Source organism: Anomaloglossus baeobatrachus, chromosome 7 (genome assembly GCF_048569485.1).
Source record: "Anomaloglossus baeobatrachus isolate aAnoBae1 chromosome 7, aAnoBae1.hap1, whole genome shotgun sequence".
NCBI lineage: Eukaryota > Metazoa > Chordata > Amphibia > Anura > Aromobatidae > Anomaloglossus > Anomaloglossus baeobatrachus.
In genome coordinates this window covers 4,743,691-4,759,591 of record NC_134359.1, presented here as the reverse complement: position 1 = coordinate 4,759,591, position 15,901 = coordinate 4,743,691, and the positions used below count along the sequence as shown (strand labels likewise).

The 15,901-nt window shown below is 51.7% G+C and overlaps 1 protein-coding gene across 2 annotated transcripts in view; it reads right to left on the bottom strand.

Annotated features, from left to right (window-relative positions):
• Positions 1–1,471: 1,471 nt before the first annotated feature.
• C1QL2 (complement C1q like 2) overlaps positions 1,472–15,901 on the bottom strand; it is a 43,239-nt gene continuing 28,809 nt past the window's right edge. For both annotated transcript variants that reach the window (XM_075316970.1, XM_075316971.1), the window contains exon 2: positions 1,472–4,785. In XM_075316970.1, coding sequence (XP_075173085.1) covers positions 4,606–4,785 — 180 coding nt within the window. In that variant the 3' untranslated portion in view covers positions 1,472–4,605. The remainder of the gene's footprint in view (positions 4,786–15,901) is intronic.

The following is a 15,901-nucleotide window of genomic DNA, read 5'->3' as shown; positions in this document are numbered from 1 at the left end:
CCCTATACTCGTATGTAGACAACGGTAGAAAAGCTGCAGCCCCGGGTAGTAATGCAAGGTTTTCAAAAGGAAACGGGTTGTAATGCCGCGCTATTCACCACTCCAGAAATTATGATCGATTAATGTCTTTTTATTTTCATGCACAGGTCAATGGATTTCAGGAGTACTTCTAGAGTGGTGAATAGCGTGGCGTTACAACTCATTTCCTTTTGAAAACCTTGTAATACTGTAAGTGAAAAGAAAACAAACCATTGAAAAAACCTTTCTTTGAAATAAAATAGAAAAAAACACCCTCTTTCACCCCTTTATTATCCCCCAAAACACCCAGGTCCGACGTAATCCACACGAGGTCCCATGACAATCCAGGCTCTGCTACATCCTGCAGTCACAGCGTGCAGGCACAAAACATGACCTCTGGCTACGGCTGAAGACAGAGACTGACTTAGCTGCAGCTGTGAGCGGTGACAGTTTATCTGCGGTGCCCCACCATTGACTGCAGCTGAATTGACCTCAGTGACCTCACTTCAGGTGAGCTGAGTTCAGACCTTCGTCTCCTAGCAGAAAACAGTGTTTGTTTTGCCAAGAGATGCAAATTTGGTGCTGAAATTTATACACCATATTCCTGCACCAAATCTGAATCTACTGGCAAAAAGCCGAATCAAAATCTGATGTGGTTTCTGCCAGGAGATGCAGATTTGGTGCAGGAATATGGTGTATAAATTTCAACACCAAATCTGCATCTCTTGGCAAAAAAATCGCATCAATACTGCATCAAAACCACATCGCATTTTGATGCGTTTTTTTGCCAGGAGATACAGATTTGATGCAGGAAAATGCTGCATAAATTTCAGCACCCAATCAGCATCTCTAGGCAAAAATAACAACGAAGTTTTCTGCTAGGAGATTAAGGTCTGTGAACTCAGCCCACCTGAGGAGAGTTCACTGAGGTCACCCGAGGTCAGTTTACCTGTGGTCACAGGTGGGGCACCATGGGAACCTCCAGCTATGACCACACATGAATTGACCTGTGACCTCACTGCTCAAAGCTGCAGCTGCGGCTAAGTCAGTCTCAGTGACCGTGCACTGTGACTGCAGAATGTAGTAGAGCCAGGATCGTCGTGGGCCCTTGTGTGGATTACGTGATGACCTGGGTGTTTTGGGAGTTAACAAAGGGGTGAAAGGGTATGTTTTTTTTTTTAATTTTATAGCAAATAAAGTATTTTTTGTGTGTTTGTGTTTATTTCTTTTCACTTACAGTATTAGTAGTTAGGGGGTCTCATAGACACTTCCCAGTACTAATCTAGTGCTTAGTGGCAGCTGTGAGCTGTAATTATACTACCACAATTGCCACCACATCAGGGTAATCGGGAAGAGCCAGGTGACAATCCTGGACGGCTGCAGGCTGCTATTTTTAGGCTGGAGGGAGCCCAATAATCATGAGTTTCCCCAGTGAGAATACTAGCTGTCGGCTTTATCATGGCTGGGTATCAAAATTGGGGGGGACCGCATGCTGATTTTTAAAATTATTAATTTAAATAATTTTTTAAAAAGCCTCAAGTGGTTCCTTTTATTTTTATACACAGCCAAGATAAGTGCGCAGCTGAGGGCTGCAGCCTGTAGCGGAATGCTTTATCTGTGCTGAGTATCATAATATGGGGGACCGTATGCCAATTTTATTAATTTATTTATTTTTACACCTCTATAGAGACACAGACAGCGTGTGTGATCCAAGCAGTCAGACACATGGGGGCACGGTCTGACTGTGGGACTGATGCTGGACGGGGGAACCAGTGAATATGTATAAAGGTTAATGAGCAGGCAGCCACATGGGATAGGACCACCTGCAGCTATCATGAGACCATCAGCAGCAGCCAAGATAAGACTACTAGCAGCAGATATCATGAGACCACCTCCATCAGCCGCCATGAGACCACCTCCATCAGTCGCCATGAGACCACCAGCAGCAGCCATCATAAGACCACCTCCATCAGCCGCCATGAGACCACCAGCAGCAGCCATCATAAGACCACCTCCATCAGCCGCCATGAGACCACCAGCAGCAGCGGTCATTGGGCCACCAGCAGAACCTGTCAGGTCTGGTAAATATGTTATTGGTGCAGTCCAGTATAAATCCGTAGATCGGAACAATCATGTGCCTTCTGTAAACTAATGCAAACTCTGATGTTACCTATTCGTCATTACAGTCACACTTGTTACCTACAGGTTAGGATCGTGTTCATTAATGTAATCTTCTGTGCGTCACCTATATTGGGAGAGATGTCGAGTGTCATCTGTACTGGGGAGAGCTTGTGTCTGTCACCCTGCATTAGGACTGGTCACCTGAGTTCCATTTACTGGGGGTGGTAGCGAGTGTCTCCTGTATCAGGGGAGGTCAACATTTGTCACCCATATGAGTTGCAATCATGGTTGTCTCCCGCATCATGGTCATCAGGTGCATGTGTCCTTTGTATTGTGGGAGGTGGGGACTGTCACCTGTACTGGGGGAAGATCGAAAGTGGTCATGTGTTACCCGTATTAGGGGCGGTCGCATGTGTAAACTACATTGAGGAAGGTTACGAGTGTGACCCATATTAGGAGAGGTGGTGAGTTTTACCCATATTGGGGTAGGTGGTGAATGTCACCCGTATCAGGAGAGGGTGTGAGTGTCACCCGTATCAGGAGAAGTGGTTAGTTTCACCCATATCGGGGTAGGTGTGCGAGTGTCACTCGTATCAGGGTAGGTGGTGAATGTTACCCGTATCAGGAGAAGTGGGGAGTGTCACCCGTATCGGGGTAGGCAGAGAGTGTCATCCGTATCGGGATAGGTGGCAAGTGTCATCTGTATCGGGAGAGGTAACGAATGTCACCCGTATCAGGTTAAGTGGCGAGTGTCACCTGTATCGGGATAGGTGGCGAGTGTCACCCGTATCAGGAGAAGTGGTTAGTTTCACCCATATCGGGGTAGGTGTGCGAGTGTCACTCGTATCAGGGTAGGTGGTGAATGTTACCCGTATCAGGAGAAGTGGGGAGTGTCACCCGTATCGGGTTAGGCAGCGAGTGTCATCCGTATCGGGAGAGGTGGTGAGGGTCACCAGTATCAGAAAAAGTTGGGAGTGTCACCTGTATCGGGGTAGGCAGAGAGTGTCATCTGTATCGGGATAGGTGGCAAGTGTCATCTGTATCGGGAGAGGTAACGAATGTCACCCGTATCAGGTTAAGTGGCGAGTGTCACCTGTATCGGGATAGGTGGCGAGTGTCACCCGTATCAGGAGAAGTGGCGAGCGTTATCCATATCGAAATAGGTGCCGAGTGTTATCCGTCTCAGGAGAGGTGGCGAGTGTCATCTGTATCAGGAGAGGTGGCGAGTGTCACCCTTATCGGGTTAGGTGGTGAGTGTCACCCCTATCAGGGTAGGTGGCGAGTGTCACCCTTATCAGGATAGGTTGTGAGGGTCACTGTATCAGGAGAGGTGGCGAGTGTCACCCATATCGGGATAGGTGGTGGGGGTCACTGTATCAGGAGAGGTGGTGAATGTCACCCGTATCGAGTGAGGTGGCGAGTGTCACCCGTTATGGGGGTAGGTGGCGAGGAGTGTTATCTGTATCGGGAGAGGTGGCAAGTGTCACCAGTATTAGGAGATTTGGTGAGTGTCACCCGTATTGGAATAGGTGGTGTGTCATCGTATCAGGAGAGGTGGTGAGTGTCACCCGTATTGGGATAGGTGGTGTGTCACCGTATTAGGGGAGGTGGAGAGTGTCACCCATATTGGGGTAGGTGGCAAGTGTTATCCGTATCGGGTTAGGTGGAGAGAATCACCCATATCAGGAGAGGTGGCGAGTGTCACCGTATCAGGAGAGGTGGGGAATGTCACCCATATCGGGGTAGGTGGCGAGTGTCACCCGTATAGGGAGAGATGGTGAGTGTCAGTTGAATTGGGAGAGGTGCGAGTGTCACGATATCGGGAGAGGTGGCGAGTGTCACTGTATAGGGAGAAGTGGTGAGTGTCACCCGTATCTGGCTAGGTGGTGAGTGCCAATCATTTTGGGATAGGTGGTGAGTGTCATCTGTATCAGGAGAGGTGGCGAGTGCTATCCGTATCGGGAGAGGTGGCGCGTGTCACTCGAATCAGGAAAGGTGGTGAGTGTCACCTGTATTGGGGAAATTACGTGTCACATGTATTGTAGGAGGTGGAGAGTGTGACCCATACTGGGAGAAGATTGGGTGCCGTTACATGTGTCACCCATATTAAGGGAGGTGGTGAGTGTCACTTGTAATGGGAGAGGTGGTATTGGGGTAGGTGGTGAGTGTCTCCTGTGTGGGTTGAGGCTCGGGGACAATTTTTTGTGTCCCCTGTATCGGTGAGAAGTTGTGTCTGTTATGTGTTGTCACCATTTGCACATTCACAATGTGTCCATGGTCCATGGATCGGGGTGTTGCGTGTTCTTCACCAGAGGTCCTGTTGTTTCAGGCTCCTTGTGCAGGGAATGAGGGTAGTTGTGGAGGATGGGTGTGATCCACTTCTTGGGTCACCAGTGTATACATCAGACGTGCAGTCATTGCCGGCAGCGGAGGATTCCTTCATGTGGAGTCGGGGTGGTCGCCAGTCTAGTCGGGGTAGAGGATGAATCCGGAGAAGGTGCTGTACTTGTTATTGTTCCCACCATGCGCCTTCCCACCATCCAGCTTCACGTAAATCTCGTCACCAGAGTCCAGGTGCAGAACCACGCTGTTACTGGCATAGTCGTAGTTCTGATCCGCATCCTGGGCAATGGCGCTGGCCCGAACCTGAGGAGACAGGAAGCGGGGTAGGTGTAATATCAACTCCGTATATATCAGGCAATAAAAACACTAGACACCAGGGATAAACCCTGTATACACCAGCGAAAGACAACAGATATACTGTAATGCTTCCACCAGGGGCCGCCCTCAGATTCTGGAGACTGAATGAGCGGTGAGTAATGTTATGAGAGTGAAGGACACTGTCACGCCGGTCTCTTCCAGTGAGACTCGTCCTCATTTAAACAGACGGTTTATCCTTTTAGCATCTGAGGGGTTAATGCTTCTTTCGCTAGTTTGCTTGGAGGCCTTCCCTCAGGTGCTATAGGCTACTATTAGGCCGGACCTTTATAAGGCCCCAGCATCCTTCAGGCCTAAAACAAACTTCCGCAAAAAAAACGTACGTGTCTTACGGTCCGTTTTTCGGGTCCGTGTTCCGTTTTTTAGGGGCGTTTCTCCGGTACGCATGGCATCCGTGTGATGGCGTATGCGAGCCGTGTGTGCGTGTGGAATGTCCGTATTGACATAAAATACGTACGTGTGCTGTCCGTTTTTAAAGGCCCGCATTCTTACCCAATTAACGATTTTAATCATTCATCATGAGATCCTGGTGTTGTTGTTTGCCATCAATTGACCTGATAGATTGGAAACAAGTGTTGCAGATTTTGTGATGAAAAACGGACACGGACGAAACGTGCTGAACACGGACATACTCCGTGTGCGGTCCGTGCAGGCACGGACCCATAGACTAAAGCAGGTCCATGCCTGCGTGCTGCCGGCAAAAAACAGACATGTCGTCCGTGTAGAAACGCGCACACACGTTGTTGTGTCCCATGAATGGGAACAACCTGTTGTATATAATTCTTGCATTGCATATTTTTCCTCCTATCAGGAAATTCCTTATTGTTACTAGGTAGATTTAGACTGTATGAAGTTTGTCCCTATGTACCTCCCTTAGTTGGCTTCTGTATAGAAAGCTCCTCCCTTCAGTTTAGCCTATAGTGATGGGCAGTCCGGCTCTTTTTAGTGATCCGGTTCCCATGGCTCCGTTCACCAAAAAGAGCCGGATCTTTCAGCTCGTTCTTGGCTCCTTATTAAATATGTGTTCACTGCAGGTGAACACATATTTAAGATTATAGAAACGCCGCCAAAGCCCCGCCCACCCGCTGCTAAGCCCCGCCCACTTACAAGTGCCCAATTCGATTTCTGAGTAGGCGGAGTTTAGGCGCGGGTGGGCGGGGTTTTGACTGCGAAAAGAGCCGTTTAGTGATTTCAGTGGCTCACGCTAGTGATCCGGCTCCTGTCGTTCACAGCAGGGAGCCGGATCTATGTGTCGGATCGTTCACGACCGACACATCACTATTAGCCTAGAGACAAACCATTGCTGAAGACATGTCTATAACCCTGTACAGCTTATTCCTTTTCACCTGCCTTTACTTTGTACTTAATACAAGATTCTAGAAGAAAGCTACAGCGTTTCTCCTTGTCTTCCTACAAGTCATCGTTGGGCTGAGTTGAACTATCTGTGGAAGCCGGTAGAGTGAGTAAAACCATACAGTTATCTAAGGAACTGATAATTAGAGCGGTTGGATTCATTGCTACCAGGAAGAGACAGAATAGTGAAAAGGACTAGCTGTGACCGGGATTAGTATACATATATCAGTAAAGAACCTGTTTCCAGGAGTGCTATACTGCATACAATCCAGAGAAAGGATTACCCCAAGGGGCTGATAACAAGCCACAGCATAAAACTTTATAGCAGCTTCAGACAAAGTGCCCTGTAAAGTATTAACCTGTTATCAGAACTGTGTCCAGCTATAAACCTAGAATCACCCATAAGCAAATTGTAAATTGCAGCCAGAGACTCTGGAAATACATTCTGCAAACACAGACTGCTGGCTGCAGAGATTGCAACATTGTATTGTTTCCCTGACAGCCAGTGCAGGCAGCATTCACCCTTCCTGATGGAGGTAAAGAGTGCTCTCTCACTACCTGCTTTAAAGCAACAAGAGGAAGACAGGGACTCACACTTACATTACAGTGAAAGATCTAAGCGGTTGATCAGACCAACATGGAAGGTTAGAGAGAACCTAGAAACAGCCAGAAGTGAACTGCATTATTGTGGCAAAGAGTGCAAAAACTGTTTTATCTGCGCCCGGTGCTCATGAGCTACCACCAGAGGGAGCCCTTGAACAACTGTACTCAGCATACCGGTCCTACAAAGAGATTTGTAAAAAATATTCCTCTACCCTGCTAAGATCAAATACGTCCGAGTCTCAAAAAGAACTACAGGACTTCCAACAGCTTAATGCTGAACGAGACCAAACCGTGCGTGACATTGTGAGCGAGACTGAAGCAAAAATGGTGCAAATGTCAGGAGCGGCATCTTACAAATCCAGGTCCGTTAAGAGCTCAAGGCACTCACTCAAATCAGGCTCATCAAGGTACTCAACCCTCAGTGAGCAGCTCATAAAGGTGCGCGCCGAAGCAGAAACAACGAAAGTACACGCCATCTTCGCCCACGAGGAAGCGGAGATGAAAGCAGAATCTGCACGCAAGGAAGCGGAGATGAAAGCAGAATCTGCACGCAAGGAAGCAGAGATAAAAGCAGAATCTGCATGCAAGGAAGCAGAGATGAAAGGAGAATCTGCATGCAAGGAAGCGGAGATGAAAGCAGAATCTGCACGCAAGGAAGCAGAAATTGAAGCCCTTCAGAAGGAATGTGAACATGTGGCGGCCATGGCAAGGCTAAAAGTCTTTGAGCAAGCTCTGGGTGGGAGCCAAGAAGGCAGCGCCAGTTTGTGTGATCTCGACACAGAAGACTCACTTAAGCGTACGAGAGATTACGTTCTGAGCCAAGCCGACGAACTGCCAACTACCATCAACATTCCCGTCAGTGCTAACACTTCTGCAGAGCCTCAAGACACTGATCCACCTACAGCTTCCAGGTCAGTGCAATGCACCTCAGACTTTCAAGCCTGAACCTGCTTCATATTCCAATGCACAGCCACACTCTGCGCATCAGCAACCTCCGTATGCCCATGTCTACATGCAACCTAACATGGCGGCAAGGCGCTACACTCCCAACAACTATGTAGTTCCGGCTCCGTATACAACAGAGATTGTACACACCAAACCGATCACTGGTCTAAACGCGTACGCCACTCCATACTTTCCCATGTTCCCGAACCAAGAAGCTACGAATCACGCAACCAGCACCACGCAGTCAGCAAATGTGCCCCCAACGTCGGAAAGATCAGACATGTCCGACTTTGCGAGGTACATGATCCGCCGAGAACTCACAAACACCGGTCTCACAAAGTTTGACGACCAGCCCGAAAACTAGAGGGTGGAAGTGTGCCTTCAAAACCGCAACGCGTGACCTCGGCATTACGGCTTCTGAAGAGCTGGACTTGCTAATCAGGTGGCTAGGGCCACAGTCTACCGAGAGAATCAAGAGACTCAGATCTGTCTACATCAGCGACCCAACAACTGGTCTCGCAACCGCATGGGACAGACTAGAGAAAGGCTTCGGCAGTCCTGAAGCAATTCAAGATGCATTGCTGAAACAACTATACGACCTTCCCAAAATATCTGGCAAGGATGCTTCAAAGTACCAGGAACTCAGCGACCTGCTGTCCGAGCTCCAGCTGGCCAAAACAGACACACACCTACCTGGCCTCAGCTACCTGGACACCGCTCGTGGGGTGAAACCCATAGTGGCCAAGTTACCTTACAACTTGCAGGAAAGGTGGACTACGGTAGGAACAAACTATAAAAAAGAGCACCAAGTCTCCTTCCCTCCATTCTCCTACTTCTGCGAGTTCATCAACGGCATCGCGGAACGTAAGGCAGCTTCACCTGTGGAGAACCCACCGACTCCACTTCACCAGCTCCCAGGTATGAGAGCACTCATCAAAATGACAGAAAATGTAGGGGGTCCAGTATCAGTCAAAAAGACCGATGTTCTACCACCTACACCAACGTCAGCACAAGACAAGGGCAATGAAGGCGGGAAGGCAGAAAATCCAAACCACAAGTGTCCAATTCACAAGCTGCCACACCCCCTGAAGAAGTGCATTGGCTTCAGGAAGAAACCCCTTCAAGAACGAAAGGAACTGTTGAAAAGGTTTGGGGTATGTTTCAGGTGTTGTGCCTCTACGGAACACCTTGACAAGGACTGTAAGGTTGCAATTAAGTGCATGGAGTGTGACAGCACGGATCATGTACAAGCACTCCACCCATCTCAGCCTGATCCTGCACCTACACCTTCTCCTACCACAAGTCATGGCGGGGAGAGTACAGGCCAAGCTGCAAACCACCTCACAGTATCCTCCTCGTGCACTGAAGTCTGTGGAGAAGATCTCTGGGACAAGTCTTGTGCGAAAATATGCCTAGTAAGGGTATATCCCAAAGGTCACCCAGAAAGGGACGTGAAGGTGTACAGCTTCCTGGACGACCGGAGCAACAGGTCACTCGCCAGGTCTGAACTCTTTGGCTTGTTTGGCTTAAAAGGAAATGCCTACCCTTACACACTAGGTACTTGCAGTGGCATCTCAGAAGCTTGCGGAAGAAGAGCCAGTGGTCTCGTTGTAACATCTCTTGAAAATACCGTAGAGATACCTCTACCGACACTCGTCGAGTGCAACCAGATACCGGCTAACCGGGAAGAGATTCCAACACAAGAGGCAGCTCTTCACCACCCTCACCTGAGAACTATCGCCAGCAAGATCCCACCTCTTGATCATAGTGCAAAAATCCTGATTCTGATTGGAAGGGACATCCTCCGGCTACACAAAGTACGCCAACACATCAACGGGCCACACGATGCGCCATTCGCTCAGAGCTACGACTTAGGCTGGGTGATCATAGGAAACGTCTGCGTAGGCAAAATGAAGAGTCCCGACGCGATCTCCTCCTACAAGACGCACATCCTCCCAAACGGGTGCGGCACTCACTTTCAACAATGTCCACATCACTACGGGTTGAAAGAGAGGCTGAGCGACACCAGGTGGCGACAGCAGCCTCCCGACTGTGCGGACGCATATCATCTCTGGGATGACGACTTTGGGTCAACAGCGTTCAAGTCTACAAACGAAGACAACAAATTGGCTCCGATGAGAGAAGACAAAGAATTCATAAAGATTATGGATAAAGAGTTCTCTCAAAATGACTCTAACAGTTGGGTAGCCCCATTACCCTTTCGGTCTCCAAGGCCAAGGTTGCCAAACAACTCCCAGCAAGCAACTGCAAGGTTCTCCTCTCTAAAACGCACCTTGAAAAGACAACCAGAGATGGAGAGACACTTTGTCGAGATTACGCAAAATATCCTCGACAGAGATCATGCTGAACAGTGGCACCACATTCCCACCGAACAAAACCCAGCCGACCGAGGAACGAGACTCATTGCTGCATCCAAACTCGGTGACATGTGGCTGACACCTCCAAGTATCTTATACGAGGAGACCTGCGATAACTACGCCGGCAACATGTACGAGCTGGTGGAACCAGAATCTGACAAGGAAATTAGACCGGTCGTCTCCGCTCGCTACACTTCAGTGACATCAGAACAGTAGTTGAGACCTCATCGCTCCGAGTGCTTCTCAAGTTGGTTATCTGAGGTACGAATCGTAGCTTGTCTTATTCACACTGCTCACTGTTTCAACGACTACTAGTCTTCAACGTGCCACGGCTGGCACATGTGTGTGATTCGTCCAGTCACCGAACTCGTGCTACTTTTACCAAAGGAGGACGTTACATGAACTAACTTTGTCGTTGCACACTGCCACGGCGGGGAGCGTACCTTTCCTTACCCCTGCTGTACGGAGACACAACTGTCCATGTCTAATGAACCTTGAACTTTTCCTTTGGATTAAAACTTTACCGTTGGATTATTGGGTTGGAGGAAGAGTTGGCATGTTTGCGGCTTCCCCAATCTGAAGATGGGTTGGTTGAACTTGGATTCATTTTTTACATTTTTCTACTTTTACATTTTTACACAAGGACAAAGCGTCATCAACCAAGCATGGACTTGAATTCAGTGCATTACGGTTGCGTTTTTTGTTTGTCTCTTTTCTCGTTACAGGTTTCGTGACATCGAGGGACAGGATCGACTCCTTACGTCGTAGAAGGACTTGTGAAATCATATGATTTCAGACGGGGAGTGTTGTGTCCCATGAATGGGAACAACGTGTTGTATATATTCTTGCATTGCATATTTTTCCTCCTATCAGGAAATTCCTTATTATTACTAGGTAGATTAGACTGTATGAAGTTTGTCCCTATGTTCCTCCCTTAGTTGGCTTCTGTATAGAATGCTCCTCCCTTTTCCTTCAGTTTAGCCTAGCGAGAAACCATTGCTGAAGACATGTCTGCAACCCTGTACAGATTATTCCTTTTCACCTGCCTTTACTTTGTACTTAATACAAGATTCTAGAAGAAAACTACAGCGTTTCTCCTGGTCTTCCTACAAGTCATCGTTGGGCTGAGTTGAACTATCTGTGGAAGCCGGTAGTGTGAGTAAAATCATACAGTTATCAAAGGGACTGATAATTAGAGCGGTTGGATTCATTGCTACCAGGAAGAAACAGAATACACGTACTTACCACACGAACACACGTTCCGTGTGATTTTACGTGTGTGTGCCATCTACCATTGAATAACATTGGTCTCCGTGTCTCCGTGTCTCTGGTACGTGCAAATACGTACCGCACACGTACAAAAAAAAACGGATGTGTGTTGCGGGTCTCACACAGCGCTGGTCATTTTCTCCCCTCAGTTTCAGTGTGTGAGGTCGCACCTTCTCCCAGTTCCAGTAGCCTTCTGCAGACAAGGAGTAGTTTGCAGAAGCCATTGTAGTTTTCTTTTTTATTTTTGGTGTTGTCCCCTAGAGGCATCCCGCAGAACAGGTAGAGGGTCTCCAGACCAGGGTCCAGGTAGGAGCCAAGGACAGGTCGGAGGGTCACGCCTCACTACCTTCAAGCGTACCCGTGGCTTGAGGGCAAGTCAGGGAACTCTAGCGTACAGGGTCAGAGTAGTCCCCTGTCCCTGGGTAGCAGCTTTACTCGTGACAGACACAGAGCAGCGCGAGGGTCATCCGCATCTCCTGCAGCAGACGTGCACTGTGCTGGAGGGGTCATCCGCATCTCCTGCAGCAGACGTTCACTGTGCTGGAGGGGTCATCAGCATCTCCTGCAGCAGACGTGCACTGTGCTGGAGGGGTCATCAGCATCTCCTGCAGCAGACGTGCACTGTGCTGGAGGGGTCATCAGCATCTCCTGCAGCAGACGTGCACTGTGCTGGAGGGGTCATCAGCATCTCCTGCAGCAGACGTGCACTGTGCTGGAGGGGTCATCAGCATCTCCTGCAGCAGACGTGCACTGTGCTGGAGGGGTCATCAGCATCTCCTGCAGCAGACGTGCACTGTGCTGGAGGGGTCATCAGCATCTCCTGCAGCAGACGTGCACTGTGCTGGAGGGGTCATCCGCATCCCCTGCAGCAGACGTGCACTGTGCTGGAGGGGTCATCAGCATCTCCTGCAGCAGACGTGCACTGTGCTGGAGGGGTCATCAGCATCTCCTGCAGCAGACGTGCACTGTGCTGGAGGGGTCATCAGCATCTCCTGCAGCAGACGTGCACTGTGCTGGAGGGGTCATCAGCATCTCCTGCAGCAGGCGTGCACTGTGCTGGAGGGGTCATCCGCATCCCCTGCAGCAGACGTGCACTGTGCTGGAGGGGTCATCAGCATCCCCTGCAGCAGGCGTGCACTGTGCTGGAGGGGTCATCCGCATCCCCTGCAGCAGGCGTGCACTGTGCTGGAGGGGTCATCCGCATCCCCTGCAGCAGGCGTGCACTGTGCTGGAGGGGTCATCCGCATCTCCTGCAGCAGGCGTGCACTGTGCTGGAGGGGTCATCAGCATCTCCTGCAGCAGACGTGCACTGTGCTGGAGGGGTCATCAGCATCTCCTGCAGCAGACGTGCACTGTGCTGGAGGGGTCATCAGCATCTCCTGCAGCAGACGTGCACTGTGCTGGAGGGGTCATCCGCATCCCCTGCAGCAGGCGTGCACTGTGCTGGAGGGGTCATCCGCATCTCCTGCAGCAGACGTGCACTGTGCTGGAGGGGTCATCAGCATCTCCTGCAGCAGGCGTGCACTGTGCTGGAGGGGTCATCCGCATCTCCTGCAGCAGGCGTGCACTGTGCTGGAGGGGTCATCAGCATCTCCTGCAGCAGACGTGCACTGTGCTGGAGGGGTCATCAGCATCTCCTGCAGCAGACGTGCACTGTGCTGGAGGGGTCATCAGCATCTCCTGCAGCAGATGTGCACTGTACTGGAGGGGTCATCAGCATCTCCTGCAGCAGGCGTGCACTGTGCTGGAGGGGTCATCAGCATCTCCTGCAGCAGACGTGCACTGTGCTGGAGGGGTCATCCGCATCCCCTGCAGCAGACGTGCACTGTGCTGGAGAGGTCATCAGCATCTCCTGTAGCAGACGTGCACTGTGCTGGAGGGGTCATCAGCATCTCCTGCAGCAGACGTGCACTGTGCTGGAGGGGTCATCAGCATCTCCTGCAGCAGACGTGCACTGTGCTGGAGGGGTCATCAGCATCTCCTGCAGCAGACGTGCACTGTGCTGGAGGATCATCATCATCTCCTGCAGCAGGCGTGCACTGTGCTGGAGGGGTCATCCGCATCTCCTGCAGCAGACGTGCACTGTGCTGGAGGGTCATCAGCATCTCCTGCAGCAGGCGTGCACTGTGCTGGAGGGGTCATCAGCATCTCCTGCAGCAGACGTGCACTGTGCTGGAGGGGTCATCCGCATCTCCTGCAGCAGATGTGCACTGTGCTGGAGGGTCATCAGCATCTCCTGCAGCAGACGTGCACTGTGCTGGAGGAGTCATCAGCATCTCCTGCAGCAGACGTGCACTGTGCTGGAGGGGTCATCCGCATCTCCTGCAGCAGATGTGCACTGTGCTGGAGGGTCATCAGCATCTCCTGCAGCAGACGTGCACTGTGCTGGAGGGGTCATCAGCATCTCCTGCAGCAGACGTGCACTGTGCTGGAGGGGTCATCAGCATCTCCTGCAGCAGACGTGCACTGTGCTGGAGGGTCATCAGCATCTCCTGCAGCAGACGTGCACTGTGCTGGAGGGTCATCAGCATCTCCTGCAGCAGACGTGCACTGTGCTGGAGGGGTCATCAGCATCTCCTGCAGCAGACGTGCACTGTGCTGGAGGGGTCATCAGCATCTCCTGCAGCAGACGTGCACTGTGCTGGAGGGTCATCAGCATCTCCTGCAGCAGACGTGCACTGTGCTGGAGGGTCATCAGCATCTCCTGCAGCAGACGTGCACTGTGCTGGAGGGTCATCAGCATCTCCTGCAGCAGGCGTGCACTGTGCTGGAGGGGTCATCAGCATCTCCTGCAGCAGACGTGCACTGTGCTGGAGGGGTCATCAGCATCTCCTGCAGCAGACGTGCACTGTGCTGGAGGGTCATCAGCATCTCCTGCAGCAGACGTGCACTGTGCTGGAGGGTCATCAGCATCTCCTGCAGCAGACGTGCACTGTGCTGGAGGGGTCATCAGCATCTCCTGCAGCAGACGTGCACTGTGCTGGAGGGTCATCAGCATCTCCTGCAGCAGACGTGCACTGTGCTGGAGGGGTCATCAGCATCTCCTGCAGCAGACGTGCACTGTGCTGGAGGGGTCATCAGCATCTCCTGCAGCAGGCGTGCACTGTGCTGGAGGGGTCATCAGCATCTCCTGCAGCAGACGTGCACTGTGCTGGAGGGGTCATCAGCATCTCCTGCAGCAGATGTGCACTGTGCTGGAGGGGTCATCAGCATCTCCTGCAGCAGGCGTGCACTGTGCTGGAGGGGTCATCAGCATCTCCTGCAGCAGACGTGCACTGTGCTGGAGGGGTCATCCGCATCCCCTGCAGCAGACGTGCACTGTGCTGGAGAGGTCATCAGCATCTCCTGCAGCAGACGTGCACTGTGCTGGAGGGGTCATCCGCATCTCCTGCAGCAGACGTGCACTGTGCTGGAGGGTCATCAGCATCTCCTGTAGCAGACGTGCACTGTGCTGGAGGGGTCATCAGCATCTCCTGCAGCAGACGTCCACTGTGCTGGAGGGGTCATCAGCATCTCCTGCAGCAGACGTGCACTGTGCTGGAGGATCATCAGCATCTCCTGCAGCAGGCGTGCACTGTGCTGGAGGGGTCATCAGCATCTCCTGCAGCAGACGTGCACTGTGCTGGAGGGGTCATCCGCATCTCCTGCAGCAGATGTGCACTGTGCTGGAGGGTCATCAGCATCTCCTGCAGCAGACGTGCACTGTGCTGGAGGGGTCATCAGCATCTCCTGCAGCAGACGTGCACTGTGCTGGAGGATCATCAGCATCTCCTGTAGCAGACGTGCACTGTGCTGGAGGGGTCATCAGCATCTCCTGCAGCAGACGTGCACTGTGCTGGAGGGGTCATCAGCATCTCCTGCAACAGACGTGCACTGTGCTGGAGGGGTCATCAGCATCTCCTGCAGCAGACGTGCACTGTGCTGGAGGATCATCAGCATCTCCTGCAGCAGGCGTGCACTGTGCTGGAGGGGTCATCCGCATCTCCTGCAGCAGACGTGCACTGTGCTGGAGGGTCATCAGCATCTCCTGCAGCAGGCGTGCACTGTGCTGGAGGGGTCATCAGCATCTCCTGCAGCAGACGTGCACTGTGCTGGAGGGGTCATCCGCATCTCCTGCAGCAGATGTGCACTGTGCTGGAGGGGTCATCCGCATCTCCTGCAGCAGGCGTGCACTGTGCTGGAGGGGTCATCCGCATCTCCTGCAGCAGGCGTGCACTGTGCTGGAGGGGTCATCAGCATCTCCTGCAGCAGACGTGCACTGTGCTGGAGGGGTCATCAGCATCTCCTGCAGCAGACGTGCACTGTGCTGGAGGGGTCATCAGCATCTCCTGCAGCAGATGTGCACTGTGCTGGAGGGGTCATCAGCATCTCCTGCAGCAGGCGTGCACTGTGCTGGAGGGGTCATCAGCATCTCCTGCAGCAGACGTGCACTGTGCTGGAGGGGTCATCCGCATCCCCTGCAGCAGACGTGCACTGTGCTGGAGAGGTCATCAGCA